Here is a 25,627-nt window from a genome sequence, read left to right as displayed (position 1 = left end):
TCTGCGTCGCCCCAGGCAGCGCTAGGTTAGTGCCAGTACCGCTAACACCCACACGCAAAGCATACACCTCCCGTAGTGGTATAGAATCTGAACAGATCAATATCTGATCTGATCAGATCTATACTAGCGTCCCCAGCAGTTTAGGGTTCCAAAAAAACGCATTGTTAGCGGGATCAGCCCAAATACCTGCTAGCACCTGCGTTTTGCCCCTCTGCCCAGCCCACCCAAGTGCAGTATCGATCGATCACTGTCACTTACAAAACACTAAACACATAACTGCAGCGATCGCAGAGCCAGGCCTGATCCCTGCCATCGCTAACAGGTTTTTTGGTAGCATTTTATATTCAAATCCGGAAGGCAGTGCTTGGTTTTCGGGGTCCCGTACGTGGCTAGGCTCCCAAAAAGTCCCCCACATGTGGTATCCCCGTACTCGGGAGAAGCAGCAGAATTTATTTTGGGGTGTAATTTGACTTCTGCCCATAGCATGTGTGAGCAATATATCATTTAGTGACAACTTTGTGCAAAAAAAAAAAAAGTTTGTAATATTCCCGCAACTTTTGGCAAAATATAAAATATTCCATGGACTCAACATGCCTCTCAGTAAATAGCTTGGGGTGTCTACTTTCCAAAATGGGGTCATTTGGGGGGGTTTTGTGCTATTTTGGCATTTTATGGCCTTCGAAACTGTGATAGGTAGTGAGGAGTTAAATCAAAAATTTGCACCCTTAGAAATCCTGAAGGTGGTGATTGGTTTTCGGGGTGCCGTGCGCGACTAGACTCCCAAAAAGTCCCACACATGTGGTATCCCCGTACTCAGGAGAAGCAGCAGAATGTATTTTGGGGTGTCATTTCACATATGCCCATAGCATGTGTGAGCAATATATCATTTAGTGACAACTTGGTGCAAAAAAAAAAAGTTTGTAATATTCCCGCAACTTGTGGCAAAATATAAAATATTCCATGGACTCAACATGCCTCTCAGTAAATAGCTTGGGGTGTCTACTTTCCAAAATGGGGTCATTTTGGGGGGTTTTGTGCTATTTTGGCATTTTATGGCCTTCGAAACTGTGATAGGTAGTGAGGAGTTAAATCAAAAATTTGCACCCTTAGAAATCCTGAAGGTGGTGATTGGTTTTCGGGGTGCCGTGCGCGACTAGACTCCCAAAAAGTCCCACACATGTGGTATCCCCATACTCGGGAGAAGTAGCGGAATATATTTTGGGGTGCAATTCCACATATAACCATGGCATGTGTGAGCAATATATCATTTAGTGACAACTTTTTGTAAAAATTTTATTTTTTTTGTCATTATTCAATCCCTTAGGACAAAAAAAATAAATATTCAATGGGCTCAACATACCCATCAGCAATTTCCTTGGGGTGTCTACTTTCCAAAATGGGGTCATTTGGGGGGGATTTGTACTGCCCTGCCATTTTAGCACCTCAAGAAATGAGATCGGCAGTCATAAATTAAAAGCTGTGTAAATTCCAGAAAATGTACTCTAGTTTGTAGACGCTATAACTTTTGCGCAAACCAAAAAATATACGCTTATTGACATTTTTTTTACTAAAGACATGTGGCTGAATAAATTTTGCCCTCAATGTATGACTAAAATTTAGTTTATTCGATTTTTCTTATAACAAAAAGAAGAAAATATCTTTTTTTTTCAAAATTTTCGCTCTTTTTCCATTTATATCGCAAAAAAAAAAATCGCAGAGGCAATCAAATACCATCAAAAGAAAGCTCTATTTGTGGGAAGAAAAGGACGCAAATTTCGTTTGGGTGCAATATTGCATGACCGCGCAATTACCAGTTAAAGCAGCACAGTGCGAAATTGCAAAAAGACCTCTGGTCCTTAAGGTGTTTATTGGTCCGGAGCTGAAGTGGTTAATTGATTAATTGATTATTCAGTGAATATACTTCATATAGTGTCATGTGTTTGAACCTATTGAGTAATCGATTCTCTGGTGAATCTATTTTTATGTACTATTAATTTCACAATTTTTTCACATCACATTCAGTATTTATCTTTTTTAACATTATGACACACGGATTATTGAAATAACCCTTTGGTGGCATTTTTGTAATTTTTTCCACACGTAGGTTGCACAATTTAAGTTTAGTTTACGACTGCCTATCTCATTTCTTGAGGAGCTAAAATGTCAGTACAACCCCCCCCCCCCCCCCAAGTTACCCCATTTTGGAAAGTAGACACCCTAAGGAAAATTTGCTGAAAGGTTTGTTGAGCACATTGAATATTTTATTTTTTGTCACAAATGATTGAAAAATGAAAAAAAGGAATGTACACAAAGTTGTCACTGAAATTATATATTGCTCAAACATGCCATGGGCCCAAAATTACATTATGCTGCTTCCCCTGAGTACAGGGATACCACGTGTGGGACTTTTTGTCAGTCTAGCCGCGTACAGGACCCGAAAACCAATCACTGCATTCGGGCTTTCAAAGGACGTACATTTTTGATTTCACTCTTCACTACTTATCACAGATTCGGAGTCCATGAAATGCCCAGATAGCACAACCCCCCCCCCCCCCCCTCAAATTACCCCATTTTAGAACGTAGACACCCCAAGCTATTTGCTGACAGAGTCCATGAAATATTTTATGCTTTGTCACAAGTTTCGGGAATTTTTTATTTTTTTTCACAAAGTTGTCACTGAAATTATATATTGCTCAAATATGCCATGGGCATATGTAAAATCGCACCCAAAATACATTCTGCTGCTTCTGAGTACAGGGATACCACATGTGTGGGACTTTTTGGCAGTCTAGCCATGTACAGGACCTCGAAAATCACCGTCTTCAGGTAAGGTGTTCTAAGGGCGTAAATTCTTGATTTCACTCCTCACTACCTATCGCAGTTTCGGAAACCATTAAAATGCACAGATAGCACAAATGACCCTATTTTGGAAAGTAAACACCCCAGGCTATTTGCTATTTGCCGAGCGGAATGTTGAGTATTTTGAAGATCTTGCTTTTTGTCACATAGTTTTGAAAATTTAAAAAAGAAAAAAATATATATTTTTTCTTTCCTAACTTTCAAAAACCAATGAGAGCTGCAAAATACTCACCATGCCTCTTAGCAAATACCTTGGGGTGTTTGTCTACTTTCCAAAATGGGGTCATTTGGGGGGGGGGGTTGTGCTATTTGTGCTATTTGCTATTTGTGCTATCTTAGCTTTTCAGGGCCTCCAAAACTGTGATGGGTTGTAAGGACTGGAGAGAAATCACCATTTCACACCCTTAGAAAGCCTGAAGGCGGTGCTTGGTTTGCAGGGTCTTGTACGTGGCTAGGCTCCCAAAAAGTCCCACACATGGTATCCCCATACTCAAGAGAAGCAGCAGAATGTATTTTGGGGTGTAATTTCACATATACCTATGGCATGTTTGAGCAATATATAATTTAGCGAAAACTTTGTGAAAAAAAAATGTATTGCCATTTTCCCAAAACTTGTGGCAAAATATAAAATATTCCATGGACTCAACATGCCTATCAGCAAATAGCTTGGGGTGTCTACTTGACAAAAAGGGTTAATGGGGGGGGGGGATTTGACCTGTCCTGGTATTTTATGCACAACATTAGTAGCTCTTCTGACCACTTGAAGAAAAAGCAAATATTTTTATTTTGCTAGCAAATTTCTTTGAACCCCCAAACATTTTATATATTTTTTAAAGCAAAGGCCCTTCAGATTAAAATGGTGGGTAATTTTTTTTTCACATAGTATTTGCGCATCGATTTTTCACGCAATGTTTGGGAAAAAAACACTTTTTTAAATTTGAATGCACTAAAACAAACTATATTTCCCAAATGTAAAATATAAAAGATGATCTTATGCCGAGTACATAGCTACCAAACACGACATGCTTTAAAATTGCGCACAACCGTGCAGTGGCGACAAACTACATACAAATTTAAAAGCCTTTACAGGTTACCACTTTAGATTTACAGAGGAGGTCTACTACTAAAATTACTGCCCTCGATCTGATGTTCGCGGTGATACCTCACATGCATAGTGCAATTGCTGTTTACATATGACTTGAGACCGACGCTTGCGTTCACCATTGCTCGCGAGCGCGCAGTGGGAGGGCAGGTCAGGGGTGATTTTTTTGTTTCATTATTACTTATTTTGCTTTTTTTTTTTTTACACTGTTCCTTTCATTTTTTTTTCAATCATTTTATTGTTATCACAGGAAATGTAAATATCCCCTATGATAGAAATAGGAAGTGACAGGTACTCATTTGAAAAAAAAATGGGGCCTATTAGACTCTAGATCTCTCCTCTGTCCTCAAAGCATCTGACCACACCAATATCGATGTGATAAGATGCTTTCCCAATTTCCCAATAACACGGTTTATATCTGGCGAAACCAAAGTCATGAAATGCTTGTAGCTTCCGGTTTCTTAGGCCATAGAGATGATTGAAGCCATTCTGGTCTTTGATCTATGGTCAGCTGGCAGAACCACTGGCTGCATTCTCAGATTCCCTGGTGGGACAGGAGACCCTGAGAAAACCATGGAAGACGGGGGGAGGGGACGTTCCCTCCCACTGCTTGTAAAAGCAGTCCAGCGGCTAATTAACTGCTAGATTTGCTTTTACATGAAAGCCGACTGCTGACTGAAAAGAACAATACCAAAATGATACCTAAACCTGCAGGCATCATTCTGGTATAACCACTCAAAGTCCAGTAACATACCAGTACATTGCTGGTCCTTGTTGGGCATATATTGTAATGTTCTTTTTTTTCATGCAGCCTCTGGGCTGAACGAAAAAAGAGATTGATCGGTGGGTATGCCCACCATTAAAATACCGCCCTGCATTCACAAACTTCTAATGATGGACAAACATGCACCGTTTTTTTTTAAACTGTGGTGGTGAAATCTCCTCCTACAGCGCTAGAGTTTACATATTGTGAGAGCAAACACTGTTGCTGTCAAGATAAATAAATCAGTCCTGCAGCTGAATGGCATACCTGAAAAGCAAACAATGGTAACAATAAAACATTAACTCAATAAAGCGTGGGGGAAATCCTCCCCTAATGCTAGGGGAAAATCGCCCCTCTACCTCTGCCCCCATGCTTCGGCATATATGCTCTTTTTTTTTAACTGCAGTGGTGAAATTACCCCCTACAGCGATGGAGTCACTGATTTACATATCATGAGAGCAAACACTGTTGCTGTCAAGATAAATAAATCAGTCCTGCAGTTGAATGGCATACCTGAAAAGAAAATAATGCTTAAAGCGGGAGTCCACTGGGACTCCGCGTTTTTTTTTAAAGTCAGCAGCTACAAATACTGCAGCTGCTGACTTTTAAAATAGTGACACTTACCTGTCCAGCGAGCCCACGATGTCGGCACCCGAAGCCGATCTGTAGATCGTATCTCGGGTGCTGCCGCCACCATCTTGGGTATGGGAATCAGGAAATGGAGCCTTTCGGCTTCATTTCCCGGTTCCCTACTGCGCATGCGTGAGCCGCGCTGCGCAATAAGGACGGTCCCCGCTGCCTCTGGGATCTGTGTGTTTTCCCAGCAGGCAGCGGGGCACTTGCGTGAAGGGGCGGGCACTTGCGGAAAGGGGCATAATATACGCCCCTTTCCGCAGAGAGCTATCCCGGAAGTGGGTACAGATACCTGTACTGTACAGGTATCTGCACCCCCCTCCCCCCTGAAAGGTGCCAATTGTGGCGCCGGAGAGGGGGAGGGTTCCGATGAGCGGAGGTCCACTTTAGGGTGGATCTCCGCTTTAACAATTAAACACAGTAAGCAGTAAAGTAAAAGAATTACATACCTGAAAAGCAAACATGATAAAACATAGTAACAATAAAACATTGCAGTTAAAATATACAGTAAATACAGAGCAGAACAATAGAGAGAGAACAATAGAAAGAGAATAGAGAAAGAAGAACAATAAATCGACAACTATTTTTGGCTTTTTTATTTTATATATGTAACACTAACCCCCGAAGGAGCTGCTGAAATTTTCTGGGCTTACCAATTACCTCCGCCAGCTCGCACTCGTTGTTCTTGTCTAGGGGTTTCCCGGGTTGATGACCCAGTAACTGTAGAGGCCGACACTTGAATTCCTTGTTAGGATTTTTATTTTGCATAAAACAGTTGAACAAACTCAGTCTCTAAGTTGGGAATAGAGGGTATCGGGGTAAAGTTTAGCTCAGGTACTTGGAACTGCTGACTTCAATAAAAGTCTCTCTCTCTCTGTACACAATCCAGGGAATAGCCACTCGCAACTGGATTCTTTAACTGTTGGATAAATCCTTAAAGGGGTTGTAAAGTAAAATTTTTTATTTTTTTAAAATAACAAACATGTCATACTTACCTCCACTGTGCAGCTCGTTTTGCACAGAGTGGCCCCGAACCTGCTCTTCTGGGGTCCCTCGGCGGCTGTCTCAGCTTCCTCCCGCAGGTGCTTCTCACGTTAATGCGAGCTCCCTCGCATTGGTGAGAAGCACTGCGGGCGCGCTCCCGTGATACAGCCGGCGGCTATAGCCGCTCGCTGTATCACAAGGCCCCGCCCCCGGCGCGCTGCGTCATTGGATGTGATTGACAGCAGCGCGAGCCAATGGCTGCGCTGCTTTCAATCCATCCACTCCAGCCAATCAGCGGCCAGGCTGAGCGGCGAAGAGGACGGCGGGGGCGAGCGCGGGATTTTCGAGGGGTCAGGTAAGTAAAACGGGGGGACTGGGGGCGCCGGCAGTGTGAGATGTTTTTTCACCTTAATGCATAGAATGCATTAAGGTGAAAAAACATTTACCTTTACAACCCCTTTAAGTTTGGGTTTAGCAGCCAACAAGTAATTCTAGCTTCTCAAAGTCTCTCGCACAGACTTGGATGGAAACTTAGTTATAACTGGAAGGATAGAAGTAGGAACCTTTCTTACTGTACCATAATCTTTCAGCTGGTCTGGCGATACTGTAAGAATTGTGGATTCAGTCAATGGCCATGGCAGCTCAGCTTTCAGGCTCTTACCTAGCAGCCAGCCTTGTGCGTGGCTCTCTTACTGAAGAGCCCTCCCCTGAACACGTGTAGAGTTGCTGGGCCTCTCCAAACCTGAGACGGCACCGAACACCTTAGAATCCTCCTTCCAGTTACTGTGCCTCGAACTAGCAAGTTCTGAGGCTTGGAAATGGATGGATCGGCACCCTGGGCCATGCGGGCCCCTGGGGGCTGATCAGGAGGACCAGGACCACGGAGTCAGCAACAACTTCAGAACCACGTGACCTCGGCACATTAAGTACCCTCTCCCGGATTACACAGTGAGACAAATGCACCCACTGATTGGCTCCGAGATGAAGATTGGTACCCAATGCGTCCAACCAGACTGCGTTCTAAAGCCTCCCACATGTGTACAACCCCACCTATGACCAGGCAGAACTTCTATACAGCCCAGCCAAACTGATGCCAAAGTATACTTTAGCACAATTAACCCCAAAACTTATTATATTTTTGAGTAAAAACAAAATTTAAATACATATCGCGTACTCATTAGGAGTACCGGTGCTACACACTCCCCTCGGTCATTGAGACGATGTCCTCATCATCTCGCTAAGGAGAATACTTCCTAACACTAGAAAAAAAAATATGTTGTTAAGCACCTGAGCTTTTGGAGATGTTGGGATAGGGGAAGAAAGGGAAAAGAGTAATAACAGGTCCAAGATTTTCTACAGTAAAAATTTCACATCAACAGAATGTACACATACCACCCAATCCTATCTACCTATCTATACAATTTAGCACAATTTACACCAAAACGTATTATAGTTTTGAGTAAAAACTAAATTTAAATACATAGCTCGTACTCGTTAGGAGTACCGGCGCTACATATATATATATATATATATATATATATATATATAATTTTTTTTACACTTTTATTTGTAACTGTAACGGTTCCAGATATGGGTCTCTCAAAATGTGATGGCATCTTTGGAGACCCTGTGAAAGTGTGCCCTAAGCTGTGCAGTGCTGTACCCTACGCTAATACTCCACGAGTGTGTGGTAGCGTTCAAAACATTCACTGATGCAAAGACCAGGTTGGCCAGGATAAGAGGGATAATAATAGCAGATGTCATGCATATATCCCCATTTTCCACAGACACGACATCTTCTTTGGGGTGATCGAATGGTAGGAGTACCAGGGAAGACATAGAGAAAATGCCTCTCATACAGCCGGCTCACTACATTCTGCATTTGAAGGCACCTATTTAAATAGGTGAAAAAAAGTAAATAATGTGCATAACTGACAATGCAAGCAAGTGAATACAAAAGTTCATGAGATATTTGAGAACAGTCCCAAACAATTATTCACTCTGGTGTGTCTCAAGCTGAATTACAAGTCCGCAGATGGCATTCAGGGTGAATTATCCTGCTACGTTCTCCGCCCTTGGCGACTCTTGGAACTGAATTATAAGCAAGTAGAAAAAATAAGTACCCTTACCAGATGGGTTGGACACATCCACCTTATAGTAGTGTGTCTTGCGAGCTTATGGGGGGGCTCCAGCCACTCTCCCCAGTACACCGACCCGATATGTTTTCCTCTCAGGGTTCCTCGCGGTCTGCGGATAGGAAAGGTGAGTGGGATTTCCGTGCCAAACACTGCGATCGAACTTGATGCCAGACGTCCCGCAAGAGTTCACCATAAAGGAAATAGAACACAGAAGACGCTTCGCATGGTGAAATACAACCAATGATGGTTTATTGAATTTTTTTTTTCGATGAACAGAACTAAAAATATAAAATCACGTGATACATAGAAAATAGCAATGTGGGGAGCAGACAACTGCTATCCCTACGCGTTTCGACCTCAAAGTCTTCAACAGGGGCATTGCCTGACTCCCCCACATTGCTGCAATATATAGACTCATCCCTGTATACCGGGGGCAGACTTATTACCGAGGCCGGAACGCTGGCTTGTGTTCCAAGCCTCGCGTCCGGTTCGCAAGCCAGCGTTCCGGCCTCGGTAATAAGTCTGCCCCCGGTATACAGGGATGACTGCCTTCAAACGTAAAAAAAAATTATTTTGGGGTGAGAGGGGTACAGATGTCCTTCCAGAGCCACCCGAGGGATATGATGGCGCCGGTTAATCGGTACACCAGCGTCATCACACAGATATATCAACACACTTCCTGCTTCCGGTTTTAGCTGGAATGCAGGAAGTGTGCCAATTGGAATCCATCTGAGCCTGTAGTTGGTTATGTAGGAGTGCCATACCAACGACAGGCACCGTGCGCCGTGCTGTGTCTTTGGGCATGTGATTTGAGTATGCTGCGAAGCACTCTGAGTCCTGTGGGTTCGCGTTCTTAACACGGTGTGAGCATACATGGGGTTAACTTTGGGGATGGAGTTTTCCCATGAGCCTTTGGTTTTTTTAATTGAGTATTCAGTCTATATATTGCAGCAATGTGGGGGAGTCAGGCTATGCCCCTGTTGAAGACTTTGAGGTCGAAACGCGTAGGGATAGCAGTTGTCTGCTCCCCACATTGCTATTTTCTATGTATCATGTGATTTTATATTTTTAGTTCTGTTCATCGAAAAAAAAATTCAATAAACCATCATTGGTTATATTTCACCATGCGAAGCGTCTTCTGTGTTCTATTTCCTTAATGGTGAACTCTTGCGGGACGTCTGGCATCAAGTTCGATCGCAGTGTTTGGCACGGAAATCCCACTCACCTTTCCTATCCGCAGACCGCGAGGAACCCTGAGAGGAAAACATATCGGGTCGGTGTACTGGGGTGAGTGGCTGGAGCCCCCCCATAAGCTCGCAAGACACACTACTATAAGGTGGATGTGTCCAACCCATCTGCGTCTTCTGTGTTCTATTTCCTTTATGGTGAACTCTTGCGGGACGTCTGGCATCAAGTTTGATCGCAGTGTTTGGCACGGAAATCCCACTCACCTTTCCTATCCGCAGACCGCGAGGAACCCTGAGAGGAAAACATATCGGGTCGGTGTACTGGGGTGAGTGGCTGGAGCCCCCCATAAGCTCGCAAGACACACTACTATAAGGTGGATGTGTCCAACCCATCTGGTAAGGGTACTTATTTTTTCTACTTGCTTATAATTCAGTTCCAAGAGTCGCCAAGGGCGGAGAACGTAGCAGGATAATTCACCCTGAATGCCATCTGCGGACTTGTAATTCAGCTTGAGACACACCAGAGTGAATAATTGTTTGGGACTGTTCTCAAATATTTCATGAACTTTTGCATTCACTTGCTTGCATTGTCAGTTATGCACATTATTTACATTTTTTCACCTATTTAAATAGGTGCCTTCAAGCGCAGCACTTATTGTATTTATGTTATGTGAACTTGGTTTGTTTGTGTGCTAGCAGCTGGGCTGTGTTTTTCACAGAAATTTTGTAGTTTTATCACTTTTCCTTTCACTTGTTTATGTTTGAATTAGCGCAGTGTTTTCCTTTTGTTTTGTACATTCTGCATTTGCATTGGGAAGTTGGGGCACAGTACCATCTGGAAACAGAAGGGCTGTGATGATCTCTTCCTGGAATTTAAGAAAGGATCCAGTTCATCCTGACATTTTGTATAGCACATAAGCATTCAGTAGAACCAATTGAAATAGGTATACAGACACTTTTTTGTACCAGCATCTGATCTTACGGGCAATTAAGTATGGCGCCATCAACTGGTCGTTGAAGTCCACCTCTCCCGTATTAAGGTTGTATTCGTGGACACAGGGGGGTTTCTCCACATCACCAGTCGCCGTTGGAATTTGGACTGTCGTATCTGCGTGAAGGGAGTACAGAACAAAAACATTCCAATTATCCCTCCACTTCACTGTGAGAAAATTATTACTTCTCAAGCAGGCTCTCCCCCAGTCTAGGTTGGGACTCTACAAGCCACTGGGTTAAGCCCCGGCGATTAGATCGCACAGTGCCTGCTTAAACAAGTGATTACTATTACTACCATGTTACTATCTCTTCCCTCGTAAACCATAAAACTATATGTATAGCCTCTTGCCCTGTCACAGAGCTTATACATCTTGACCCCATATCTAGCACGCGTGCTGGGAAGATACTGTTTGAATGACAAACAGCCAGAAAACGTAATCGGGGACTCATCAATGCAGACAACTTGTTCAGTAGTAAACAAGGCTGCAAAGTGGTTTACAAGGGGCTGAATTTTGTGGAGCCGATCATATCCAGGGTCACCCTGAGGAAGACTGAGTTCATTGTCATTAAAATGCATGACTTGCAAGATCTGCTGCTATCATGTCCTTGTCATGAGATCAAGAGCATATGGTGAATTAGGTCAGTGGACCAATATGACTGCAACGCACTTTTTTTAGTTATGCCCATGAGAAGGGAAACCACAACAGGTTTCCAATCTTTGGCAAGGGTCAACTGGGGATTAGTGGTGATGAATTGACCAGCATACAATTTGCTTTGGTCCACACTAGACCTATAGAGATCTTCCATTAAAAACAGCGACAAGTGACATAAAATCAACTGTTTCCACCTGAATTCCGGGTTGGCCAGGCCAGTGAATAGGGAAGTACGGGTGCTGCAGAAGTGGTAGGCTCCCAATTAGGATTGTCATATGCAGTGGGAAGGGCACTATAGGCTTGATGGACCTGTGTTTTCTAACTGTGGTGGCTGCAGGAGACTACTTGTGCTAGCCACCGCACCAGCTTGAACTGCACTTATGGGACTCGCCACATCACCACGTGATCCTGCAGTGCTGGATGTATGACCAGGATGTACTAGGCCACTGGTGCTTGCCAGTTCACCAGGATGTACAGTGGTGTGAAAAAGTGTTTGCCCCCTTCCTCATTTCCTGTTCCTTTGCCTGTTTGTCACACTTAAGTGTTTCGGAACATCAAACCAATTTAAACAATAGTCAAGGACAACACAAGTAAACACAAAATGCAATTTGTAAATGAAGGTGTTTATTATTAAAGGTGAAAAAAAATCCAAACCATCATGGCCCTGTGTGAAAAAGTGATTGCCCCCCTTGTTAAAACATACTATAACTGTGGTTGTCCACACCTGAGTTCAATTTCTCTAGCCACACCCAGGCCTGATTATTGCCACACCTGTTCACAATCAAGGCATCACTTAAATAGGAGCTGCTTGACACAGTAAGGTCCACCAGAAGATCCTTAAAAGCTACACATCATGCCGAGACCCAAAGAAATTCAGGAACAATTGAGAAAGAAAGTAATTGAGATCTATCAGTCTGGAAAGGGTTATAAAGCCATTTCCAAAGCTTTGGGAATCCAGCGAACCACAGTGAGAGCCATTATCCACAAATGGCGAAGACATGGAACAGTGGTGAACCTTCCCAGGAGTGGCCGGCCGCCCAAAATTACCCCAAGAGCGCAGCGACGGCTCATCCAAGAGGTCACAAAAGACCCCACAACAACGTCCAAGGAACTGCAGGCCTCACTTGCCTCAGTTAAGGTCAGCGTTCATGCCTCCACCATCAGGAAAAGACTGGGCAAAAATGGCCTGCATGGCAGAGTTCCAAGGAGAAAACCACTGCTGAGCAAAAAGAACATCAAAGCTCGTCTCAATTTCTCCACAACACATCTTGATGATCCCCAAGACTTTTGGGACAACATTCTGTGGACCGATGAGACAAAAGTGGAACTCTTTGGAAGGTGTGTGTCCAAGTATATCTGGCATAGAAGGAACACTGCATTTCATAAAAAGAACATTATACCAACAGTAAAATATGGTGGTGGTAGTGTGATGGTCTGGGGCTGTTTTGCTGCTTCAGGACCTGGAAGACTTGCCGTGATAAAAGGAACTATGAATTCTGCTGTCTACCAAGAGATCCTGAAGGAGAATGTCCGACCATCTGTTCGTGTACTCAAGCTGAAACGAACTTGGGTTCTGCAGCAGGACAATGATCCTAAACACACCAGCAAGTCCACCACCGAATGGCTGAAGAAAAACAAAATGAAGACTTTGGAGTGGCCTAGCCAAAGTCCTGACCTGAATCCTATTGAGATGTTGTGGTATGACCTTAAAAAGGCCGTTCATGCTCGAAAACCCTCTAATGTAACTGAATTAGGGCAATTCTGCAAAGATGAGTGGGCCAAAATTCCTCCAGGACGCTGTAAAAGCCTCATTGCACGTTATCGCAAACGCTTGGTTGCAGTTGTTGCTGCTAAGGGTGGCCCAACCAGTTATTAGGTTTAGGGGGCAATCACTTTTTCACACAGGGCCATGATGGTTTGGATTTTTTTTCACCTTTAATAATAAACACCTTCATTTACAAATTGCATTTTGTGTTTACTTGTGTTGTCCTTGACTATTGTTTAAATTGGTTTGATGTTCCGAAACACTTAAGTGTGACAAACATGCAAAGGAACAGGAAATTAGGAAGGGGGCAAACACTTTTTCACACCACTGTACTAGTACTGGCTCTCTACTCCATACGAGAGCCCTGCGGTTTTTGCACCTCAACAACAGAAGAATAATGGGGTTACTCTGCCAGTTACTAAAAAGAAGCCACTTAACCCACAGGACATAGTAGATGCCTTCAGCACCTGCTACAAATCTTTAAATAATCTGAAAAATGATCCAGCAACAACCCAACCTAATAAAGTGCAAATGTGCAGATAAAGTATACTAAAATAGTTCCATAAATTCATTAACATATACGTTAAAGGGGACATGGGTATTCATCATAAGAAAATTCCTATTGTGCAATAAACAAATTTAAAAATAGATATAAAGCATATATCCAGCATGTGCAATATTACATAAAGAGGTAAGTAGTGTAACTATATGTGATTTCAAAGTTGTGCAACATACGCAAAAAGTGAATAATTCATAAAGTGACTTATTTCATCAAGGAGAAACACAAATTATGTATATAAAAACTAATTAAAGGTATATAAATAAATAAATAAATAAAATTCTTTTAACAAACTGAGTGCATCAAGTCTCTAGAGCAATATTGGACGTTTATTTCTTGGTCCAGTGTGCAACAGTAGTGCAGATGTGCAAGTGTTTCACAAGAACACTGTGTGCTGCTATACTGACATTCAGTGATACTGTGCCTTTAAGTGCTAAGAAATGAATCTTCAGTGTCACTGACACCTGTGGTTGTAATAAATGATTACCTTACTGCTGTAAGGTAAACAGCATGTAGCAAGGTTTAAGGGGAGGGATCCCTTCGGATAGATCTTTTCCTAGGCATTCATACTGTGTATAGGATAAAGCCGGGGGGGGGGGGGGGGGGATCCTTTCCTTTTCTCTCTTTCCACTGGGCGTTAATTACTTGGATCACTCAGATCGTTTAGATGCTCAATGTATCAAAGAAAAGATAAAGAGAGGCCCACCATGGTGCAGTATATTTGAAAAAAGTTTTGAAGTTTATTTAAGTAGAACCATAAAAACTCACATTTTCCTTATGCAAGCTGAACAATGTAAAAACGAGCGCCGAGCTCGTACCTGGGCGTCTGTTCCAGTGTCTAGTTTGCCTCTCGTATCCTACGCGTTACATCACAACACACGTGTATCCTACGCCTAGCAAAAAAGATTGATCTGAAGGGATCCCTCCTCTTAAACCTCGTTACATGCTGTTTACCTTACAGCAGTAAGGTAATCATTTATTACAACCACGGGTGTCAGTGACACTGAAGATTCATTTCTTAGCACTTAAAGTCACAGTATCACTGAATGTCAGTATAGCAGCACACAGTGTTCTTGTGAAACACTTGCACATCTGCACTACTGTTGTACACTGGACTAAGAAATAAACGTCCAATATTGCACTAGAGACTTGATGCACTCAGTTTGTTAAAAGAATTTTATTTATTTATATACCTTTCATTTTTTTTTATATACATAATTTCTGTTTCTCCTTGATGACCGGAGCATTTTGCTGGTCAAAGACCAGACCACTTTTTGCGATTCGGCACTGCGTCGCTTTAACTGACAATTGCGCGGTCGTGCGACGTGGCTCCCAAACAAAATTGACGTATTTTTTTCCCACAAATAGAGCTTTCTTTTGGTGGTATTTGATCACCCCTGCGGTTTTTATTTTTTGCGCTATAAACAAAAATAGAGCGACAAATTTGAAAAAAACGCATTATTTTTTACTTTTTGTTATAATAAATATCCCCCAAAAATATATAAAAAAACATTTTTTTCCCTCAGTTTAGGCCGATACGTATTCTTCTACATATTTTTGGTAAAAAAAATCACAATAAGCGATTATTGATTGGTTTGCGCAAAAGTTATAGCGTTTACAAAATAGGAATAGTTTTATAGCATTTTTATTAATAATTTTTATTTTTTTTTACTAGTAATGGCGGCGATCAGCAATTTTTATTGTGACTGCGACATTGTGGGGGACCCATCAGACATTTTTGACACATTTTTGGGACCATTGTCATTTATACAGTAATCACTGCTATATAAATGCAGTGATTCCTGTGTAAATGACACTGGCAGTGAAAGGGTTAACCAGTGGGTGGCAGTGTAGGGGTTAAGTGTTCCTAGGGGTGTGTTACTAACTGTGGGGGGGTTGGGATTTCATTTAGTGAACACTGATCTCTGCTCCAATCACATGGAGCAGAGATCAGCGTCACTAGTTGCTAGGCAGAATGGAGAAATGTTGTTTACACAGCATTTCCTCCATTCGGCCGCTCTGTGAGACGATCGTGGGGATGCCCGCGGCGATCGAGTCCGCGGATCCCGCGACCGGACTCACGGGGGTCCCGACCAGCGTGGGAGCGCGCCGCTGGCGGCGCGCTCCCGATGGCAGGGCGGCATTGAATATTGGACATACCTGTACGCCAATATGCCTGCCCGTGCCATTCTGTCGACGTACATCTTCGTGCGCTGGTCGGGAAGTGGTTAATCTCGATCAGCACCCATTTAGTAAATTTGAGGCTACAGTTATCTTTTGTCTAATTATTTGACCAATTACACATCCTGTTACATGGCTGGCTATAGTCAAAAAACCGCCAAAAATAGTTAACCTAAATTCCAATCAAAATAGTTGGTTTACTTATAGGTTTTATGTCAGATTAGGCTTTAGAGTCAACCTTCATGGCAAAAATATAGATTTTACTCCAGTCCTGTCAGCTGAATGTCAACGTTCCATCCTTGGACTTTGATCAGGTAAACAGCGGCCTCCTACACAAAATAAATAGGGCACAATAAATAGTCATTCATTCTGTGGCTTCTCTGCTGAAATGTTATTTCCTGTGTTTGACATGGCTTGGCTATGGGTGTTGCTGCTCCTGGGGTCGTGTTCTTTCACCTACACATCTGAAACAAAGGACTATGCAGCCCCTCGATTTAATGTCAGCTTGGACCTGCCTCCTGAGGAACGTTGGAAACCAATTATAGAGCAGTATAATTTTATAGAGCTACAGCAGTATATGAAAAAATTATTAAGGTATCTGTTCAGCTTGCCAAAAATATCTGTTAAATTTCTAAAATAATTGGTATTTTGTCATTAGTATGTAGATTATTGCAATTCCATATAATCTGTCACATATACATCTTTCTCTCTTTCTCTTTTTCTCTCTTTCTCTCTTTCTTTCTTTCTTTCTTTCTTTCTTTGTCTCTTTCTTTCTTTCTTTCTTTCTTTCTTTCCCTGTATGTATGTCTTCCCTGTCTCTTAGGTGTTTATAAGGAACTTAAATTGGTATAGATACCCCATGGATAAATTTGTATAGCTCCGAAAAATTTGATGTCTATTTTGATGTGCCTTTTGCTTCAAAATGTGTTTTGAACGTTAAAAGATGATTTGTGAAAAGTCTATCTGGGAAAAGAAATTTGAAACTGCCAGTAAATCAAATTTATGCTAAATATTGGAATTTAGATATGCTCTACCCAAAGTGAATAATGCAGTGATAATGTTGCCAGGATAAGTAGGAAAAAATATTAATTACATATTTTTGGTTGTATGAATTTATGAATTGAGAGACACTGGATTTTAAAACTAAATATTCATTTTTTCAAGGGCTAATAGATAAAAAGAGATCAGTAAATCTTATCATCATATTTTAATGTTCGAGAACCATGGTTTTAATGTAAAGTATGTACTTGTATATGAACTTGGGGGAGCCATATAAGCTTATTTAACTCAGAATGTTAGTCCAAGTACATCATATGGCTCCATTTACACCTAGTATTTTCTAAATGCACGTTATTTTGTGAGTATTTTTCAATCAACACATATATGGCAGTCCAATCATTTCAATGGGCTGTCCTACACGCAATAAACGTGGCAAAGTAGCTCATGTAGCTTTTTTGCAATGTTGAGCCCTGCACATTTTTTATGTCATGGTTTGCTGCATTTATTACATGTGTTGGCTTGTTGTGTTTGAGTTGCCAATAACAACGAATGGCACTAAAAATTTGACACACCATTTTAGCTTAGTAAATGAGCACAAAAAGCTACAGGCATCATTCAGATATCGGCTTTTTCAGCCAGCGATTCCCTACACCAGTGATGGCGAACCTTAGCACCCCAGATGTTTTGGAACTACATTTTCCATGATGCTCATGCACTCTGCAGTGTAGTGGAGCATCATGGTGTTGACTAGTATTTATGATTATGTGCATACACCTCAATCATTGTAGTAGTATGGACATATACATATCTAGATCTGAGAGATCTTGTACAAAAGAGGTAGTTCAATCAGCAATACACATTTATTTATAGGGTTACATAATATATACAAATTACACACCAGACAGTATTTACATCACAGTATACAGTGTAGGTCCCCAGGCTTACATGATATTTACAAATTACTCACAGAACCATATTTACAATACAATATAAGGTGCAAGTTCAGAGTTAGATTACCTGTTAACTTCAGGTCAGCCCATGGTGACTGCCGTGTGCTCCCACACCAGAGCGAGTTGGCTTGCTCACAAAGCATTATATCCCCCCCCCCCTACTTTCTGTAGTGTGGCTAATATAATTCTCCCTAATTGGTCACTGTACCTAGTAAATGTGTATTGGGAACAGCCTGATTGGATGAGTCAAAGAAAGCTGTTGTTTACTTCCCAGGTGAGATGTTATCAGGGAAAACAAAAGGCCAAGCTTTGAAGTTGAACTAATTACAGTAACACCAACACAACACTCAATACTTTAAATATATATTTCCTTCTAAGGGAAATATATTTCTAATTACAATATTGTACAGGTATTAATGGAGATTTCACATACCGTATATACTCGAGTATAGGCCGACCCGAATATAAGCCGAGGCCCCCAATTTACCCCCAAAAAACTGGGAAACTTATTGACTCGTGTATAAGCCGAGGGTGAGACATGCCTGTCCATCCCTGTGTGTCCGTCCATCCCTGTGTGTGTGTCCATCCATCCATCCCTGTGTGTGTGTCCATCCATCCATCCCTGTGTGTGTGTCCATCCATCCATCCCTGTGTGTGTGTCCATCCATCCATCCCTGTGTGTGTGTCCATCCATCCATCCCTGTGTGTGTGTCCGTGCAGCCTTGTGTGTCCAGCCTACCTGTGTCCCGAGCCTCCGTCCCGTGCCTCCGTCGTCCCGTGCTTCCGTCCCGTGCCTCCTCCGTCCCGTGCCTCCTCCGTCCCGTGCCTCCTCCGTCCCGTCCCGAGCCTCCGTCCTTCTGCCATGCTTCGTCGGCGCCTCGGCGGCCATTCCTCTGTTCAAAAGCCGCGCCTCCGTCTGTGATAGGCGGAACACTCAATTTCCCAGCAGTCTGTGTTCCGCCTATCACGGACATCCTCTCATCCTCGTCCGTAGTATGAGGATGAGCGGATGTCCGTGATAGGCGGACCACTGACTGCTGGGAAATTGAGTGTTCCACCTATCACAGACGGAGGCGCGGCTTTTGAATACTAGAATGTCCGTCGTCTGTCTGCTCGACACGCTGATCGGGCAGGCAGACGGCGATGCCGCGAGTATAAGCCGAGGGGGGCACTTTCAGCCTCAAAAAAGAGGCTGAAAATCTCGGCTTATACTCGAGTATATACGGTAAACTCATAAGGCTACAGATGGCCCCTTGTGGCCAGTTGAGAACATGAGACTCGGCCACACATAGAATAATGGTTTATGTGCAATCTTCTTTAATATTTGGAACATTTGGCTTTGCCCTCTGAAATGAAATAAAACTCTTTGAGAAGGAATAAAAACTTTTAAACTCTCCATCTCTACAGTTCACATTTCTGGATCCCAGTATCGGTAGTCATCACTTGTTCTGGATGTGATAAGTCTATAATAAAAATCATAGGATACAAAACCCAATAAAAAAAACAAGAGGGATAAAAAAAACATGAGGATCCTTGTTCTCAACCGTCCTATAATAATAGTGCGAAAGTCAATAATGTCAATCTGGTCATGTTGCCCTTGCTTCTGGGACAGCCTTCCATGGTGATTCCCGTTGGATACCGCATACAGTAATGGCCTTTGGACCAGCTTTCCAGGCTTTCTAAGATTATACTTTATTAATGTGGACAGAGGTAGAGAAAAAAAAACACAAGTACATTTAAGACATATGCATTCAAATTAATGCTTGTCTGGTAAGTCTGAGCAGTTAGGACCTTTTATTAGAATTACCATATATATACTGCGACATACTAATGAGACCCCTTTCTCAGTGGAATGTGGAACAATTAGGTTACGCCCTTCAGCCAGGTGTCTGATTTCCATCCCCCATCTTTCTTCCTCCATGGTCTGGTAAGGAAGACCATGTGTCTAAGTTAACTGTTAATAGTAAAACTTTAACCTGATCTCTGGAGTTGGCAACTCCCAGCAATTTACATCGTTGCAAGACATTATCTGCATGAAATGTTATGTGCACTCCTGGCAATAGTTTGCCAATATTGTTAGCTACAAGTAGCACATTTTCTAAAGACTGTCTGTCCTCCCTATCCATCTTTTGTGCTGTACTCTCAATTCCTGTTACATGCACTTCATCCACTGCAGGAACCATCTTTCAAACCTTTTTTTTTTTTTAATCGACTGAATCTTCATGCATAGAAACATTGGGCAACAGCTCTTTTCATTTCCTTCTAATGTGTATGGACTCTTCATGTACAAATTCTATATTATATTTAGCTTTTAACATAAGTGATGTGTTCCTTAGTATACTAACAGTAGGCTTCCTAATGATTACACACTGTACAACACAGCTATTTTTTATAGCTCATTTCTATATTGAGCACATAGAGCACCCAATGTTACTTTTTAGCCTTCAGATAAAAAAAAACCCTTTCATAGTGTGCCTTTTGTAGATATTGCAACCCCTTGAGATATTGCTGAAAGAGACCACCAATTTTTCCTGTCCCTTCGTCGGTCGCCATTTGTTGACTAGTATTTATGATTATGTGCATACACCTCAATCATTGTAGTAGTATGGACATATACATATCTAGATCTGAGAGATCTTGTACAAAAGAGGTAGTTCAATCAGCAATACACATTTATTTATAGGGTTACATAATATATACAAATTACACACCAGACAGTATTTACATCACAATATACAATGTAGGTCCCCAGGCTTACATGATATTTAAAAATTACTCACAGAACCATATTTACAATACAATATAAGGTGCAAGTTCAGAGTTAGATTACCTGTTAACTTCAGGTCAGCCCATGGTGACTGCCGTGTGCTCCCACACCAGAGCGAGTTGGCTTGCTCACAAAGCATTATATCCGCCCCTACTTTCTGTAGTGTGGCTAATATAATTCTCCCTAATTGGTCACTGTACCTAGTAAATGTATATTGGGAACAGCCTGATTGGATGAGTCAAAGAAAGCTGTTGTTTACTTCCCAGGTGAGATGTTATCAGGGAAAACAAAAGGCCAAGCTTTGAAGTTGAACTAATTACAGTAACACCAACACAACACTCAATACTTTAAATATATATATATTTCACAAGCCATTTCAACATTCGACAACCCATTAAATCAAACCGCGTTGACACATATCCATGTGGCCACTGTGATGTTTGTCGCTTCATTTCTGGATCACCACATGTCACATTGCCTGACGGTTCAACCCATACCATTAGGTACAATGTGACATGTAAGACCGTAGGAATTGTCTATCTCGCTAGCTGTCCCTGCGGATGCTTTTATATTGGTAAGACTAAGCGTCCATTCTTTAAACGGATCAGAGACCACATGCTACCATTATCCAAACGACTTTGCACTACAGCCTTAAATAGACATATAGGTATTTCCCATAATTTTGATTCCAACGGTGTGCACTTTTCCGCCCTGGAGCATGTACCTCTTCATGCTCGAGGGGGGGAAATTGACACTCGTTTATTGCAATTGGAAACACAATGGATATATACTTTAGAGGCTACAAATTACCCAGGCTTGAATGAATATATAACTTATAAGCATTTTCTTTAATCACCTTGTTTTATAAATCCATGATATATAATTCAAGTATAAAACTCCATATCTATTTACATAAAAAAACATACTTTAGTAACTTAGACACCAGCTGTCCATAAAATGCCATATCTTTAACTGTCTTCCCTTCCCCCCTCCTTCCCCTTTTGATTTTGTCCTTGTCTTTGTTTTTGTTTTTTGTTTTTGCTTTTGTTTTTGTCCTTGTTATTGTTTTTGCTTTTTTCATTATGTGTGTTTTTGTTCTTTGTTTCTACTTTGGTCCTGTCTTGTATGGTCGTCGTCCTCTGTTTGATTGAATGTGAATGTTTATGTTGGTGTGAGTTCATTTTAGTTTTGTATAATTAACCCAATTTCCCCAATTCCTAAATTAATATATGATGTACTTTATACCATCTCATATATATGATGAAATTGTTGCATGATGTGCTTTAAATAACAACCTATAAAATCAAGTTGTTTATGTTTTTCTTCTTCCCCTTTCCTTTTGTCTATTGATGTGTTCTTTATAATCCAAAGAATGTACCAATCCTTGTACACGTTTAAATAATCTTCATTGTAAAAGGTATTTTGGTATGATACTATTATAGTATTGTCATATCCATTCGCAACAGCTTTTGTACTTTTGTGGATCCGGCCTATAAACACAGCCCATTCTTTCGTTCGCTCACTTATCCCATAAACATCTACCTTTTAGTCCTCTAGTTAAAATGTTCTTACGCAGCACATTTGCGTTAATTTACCTAGACATCTGATCTCTCCTTTTTTGAGCTCGTCCTTCTGACAGGGACCCCTTTGTGAGAGCGCATTTGTTTCCTCCATCTCCGACATCGGTGCCTGCATGGACACACGGGTCGGGCTCTGTGGAATCCCGACCTATATATATGCAGACTGCTTTGCCAGCTTAATGCACCCCGCCGTGGTTATTAATTGGCAGTATTCTGATTGGTTCAACGAACCTTTACACTGCCTACTCCACGATCCCGACATATGCCTGTAACGATGATTTAGTCTCCATGGTCACGGGGACGCCGCCGCAATGCCTTGTGGGGATCGTAGGCTTATCCACCCGGAACGCATGCGCAGTCCTGCATCTGTCGTCCGCTCACACCCAGCGTCATTGACGTGACGCCGGATGTGTGGGAGATAAAAGGCACACCCACTATGCAGGTGTGTCGGCCCTGCAAGACACTACAGCGGTGATCTCGTGTTGAAGGTTAGTTTTTTTTGAGAAGTACATGGCCTGCCCACACAGCCCATAGCTCTTCTCCTATTTTTTGGCTACATTTATTAGTCTTTCCCTATGCTTACTGGGGCTTGTGCCGTGGCGCCGTGGTTATTAATTGGCAGTATTCTGATTGGTTCAACGAACCTTTACACTGCCTACTCCACGATCCCGACATATGCCTGTAACGATGATTTAGTCTCCATGGTCACGGGGACGCCGCCGCAATGCCTTGTGGGGATCGTAGGCTTATCCACCCGGAACGCATGCGCAGTCCTGCATCTGTCGTCCGCGTTGATCTCGTGTTGAAGGTTAGTTTTTTTTGAGAAGTACATGGCCTGCCCACACAGCCCATAGCTCTTCTCCTATTTTTTGGCTACATTTATTAGTCTTTCCCTATGCTTACTGGGGCTTGTGTGTTTTTTGTTTCTTATCTTTCAGACTAATCTTTTTTTGGTGCTGCACATGCTGGCTGTTTGGTCCACTTGTCGCAGCCCTTTGCTGAATTCCCCAAACATAGTGCGAATCCATTTGATTGAAATATAGCAATATTTGTTTCTGCTCTTCTCCATTTTTGGTAAGCTTCCCTTGTGCGATTTATTCAAATTAATTTGAGCATAATGCTATCTTAAACTATAATGTATTTACTCTTTTTTACTAATACTTTCTATATATTCTCCTTGTCATTTACCTATTGGCCCCACTTAGAGAGATTACTGATCTGTTCAATTACAATTTAGGTCATTATCTTGACACCAGATCATTGCGGACCTGCTCACCTGCAATTACTAGTTCCCCATTCGAGATATACTTAACACCAACCTGTTTAGGTAGGTTTCTCCTATTTTTTGATTATATTCTACTATGAATACAAATTTTTCGGTCTTTATTAATCAAACCGCTCTCGGAAGCCCTTTCTGGCCCCATAATTTTCAATGAATGTGGACTTTTTGTCTGTTCCTTTTGTCTCCTGTAGTCACCTGTTGGGGATTTCAGGAATTGGTGCGCTCTCCACGTTCTAAAGGTGTCCTCACTTCAGTGTGTAGGCGGGGCCCGTATTTGGAGATTGGTAGGTATCATTTATATACTATTGATTACTAGATTGATATACATTCCTGGCTCTTTTAGCCCACTTTTTTATTTAAAATTTTTTTATTTTCTGACATTTGTGGGCGTATCCAAAAGTTTGGGCTGTGTTTTACCATTATGACCAGATCCACTAATTGCATTGTATTTTGTTCACAGTGAATCTTCTTTCTTTCTTTTAAAATTACCTCCTGTCAATTATTGGCTCCCCTGAAGAAGCCTGTGTAGGCGAAACATGTCGGGACACCACCAGAATAGCCAAGAACCCCTACATCTAAACTAATTGACGGATTGTGGTTATTGTTTGTATAGATATTGATGTCTGTGTTTTCAAAAAATCTTTTGGAATTTACTCCAGTACTGTGGTTAATTTTTAATATATTTAATAAAATCTTTTTTTACTTTTATACTATACAACTTCCTTATCTTCATAGCACCGCAATAATCCCACCCACTCTTCTCTCTCTCTTTCTACATTTGATACAATTGGGATGAGGTGCGCTATTAAATTCTTACCCGACCTGGTTCTCTTCACCCTTCTACTTTAAATATATATTTCCTTCTAAGGGAAATATATTTCTAATTACAATATTGTACAGGTATTAATGGAGATTTCACATAAACTCATAAGGCTACAATGGGAAATGTAGTTCCAAAACATCTGGGGTGCCAAGGTTCGCCATCACTGCCCTACACCATAAGAATGATCATTGCAGCTGTTCCACCACTTGATCGTTCTTACGGGCGGCGAAAGTGGGAATGTGCCCCCCAACCCTTCGGTGCTTCTACCGACTCACTGCTTCCATCAGTGAGTTGGAGACAGGACTTGTCGGCCCCAGATGGTCGCCAGAGTCTCTATGATCGTTTGGGGGGCGGGCGCGATGTTATAACGTCACATCCCGTCTCTGGATTGAAACAAACAGAGCAGCCTCGGCTGGGAAGCCAAGATCGTTTTTTTATTTTTTTTTATTTAAGGCTTATCAGCCTAGAGGTGAGATGTGGGTTCTTATTGACCCCATATATCACTGTAAAGAGGACCGATCATGCCATATTCATATTGCAAGGGATGTTTACATTCCTTGTAATAGGAATAAAAGTGATGACATTTTTTTTTTTAAAGTGTCAAACGAAAAATAAAAAGTAAAATTAACAATAAAAAAAAAATTAAGCGCCCCTGTCCCCCTGTCCCCGTGTGCTTGCACGCAGAAGCGAATGCATACGTAAGCCACATATGAAAACTGTATTCAACCCACGCATGAATGTTAGAGCGAGAACTAAAATTCTGTAACTCAAAACATGTAACCGGTAAAAAAATTTAAAGCGTCGCCTATGGGGATTTTTACGTACCGAAGTTTGACGCCATTCCACGAGCGTGTGCAATTTTGAAGCGTGACATGTTAGGTATCTATTTACTCAGCGTAACTTCATCTTTCACATTATGCAAAATTACGCATTCGAAAAATTGCTGCACAAATACAGTGCAAGATAAAAAGGTGCAATGACCACAATTGTATTCTCTAGGGTCTTTGCTTTTGGGGGTTCTATGTAATTTTCTAGCAAAAAAATTATGATTTTTACATGCAGGAGAGAAATGTCAGAATTGTCCTGGGTGGCAAGTGGTTAAATTAGACCTGTCAATAGGGATGCACCCAAATTTCGACCGCTGAAACATATTGGCCGTAAATGGCTTTTTAAGCAATTTTTCGAAAGAGAAAAACATCCGATAATGGAGCTGATAATGAAGCCGTAAATGGGACGGAGCTGCGCCCCCCCACCATTGGTGCCACCCATCATGGGAGTGTTCTATAGCGTAGAGGACAGAGGAGAGCCGCTGCTGTCTGGTTGATTAGAGCACTGGGAACATCACAGCTTTAATTTCAACAGCTGTGTGTTCCCTGCCACGTGCCATCACATACAGCCCCTCCTCTTTG

General features: G+C 41.8%; 1 protein-coding gene and 1 long non-coding RNA gene across 3 annotated transcripts in view; both read left to right on the top strand.

Moving 5' to 3' along the window:
* Positions 1-16,181: 16,181 nt before the first annotated feature.
* Positions 16,182-25,627, top strand: part of LOC143974780 (N-acylethanolamine-hydrolyzing acid amidase-like) — a 102,114-nt gene continuing 92,668 nt past the window's right edge. The window contains exon 1 of one of the 2 annotated variants that reach the window (XM_077476515.1): positions 16,182-16,411. In XM_077476515.1, coding sequence (XP_077332641.1) covers positions 16,206-16,411 — 206 coding nt within the window. In that variant the 5' untranslated portion in view covers positions 16,182-16,205. The remainder of the gene's footprint in view (positions 16,412-25,627) is intronic. The other variant, XM_077476514.1, reaches the window with a different exon arrangement.
* On the top strand, positions 22,906-24,103 carry LOC143974781 (uncharacterized). Its single transcript, XR_013272280.1, has 4 exons — positions 22,906-23,187; positions 23,351-23,440; positions 23,587-23,679; positions 23,856-24,103. It is a non-coding gene; the product is annotated as an uncharacterized LOC143974781 (long non-coding RNA).

Source organism: Lithobates pipiens, unplaced genomic scaffold (assembly GCF_037356315.1).
Source record: "Lithobates pipiens isolate NorthernLeopardFrog02 unplaced genomic scaffold, aLitPip1_a1.2 Scaffold_13, whole genome shotgun sequence".
Lineage (NCBI taxonomy): Eukaryota > Metazoa > Chordata > Amphibia > Anura > Ranidae > Lithobates > Lithobates pipiens.
This window is presented reverse-complemented; position numbering and strand designations above follow the sequence as displayed.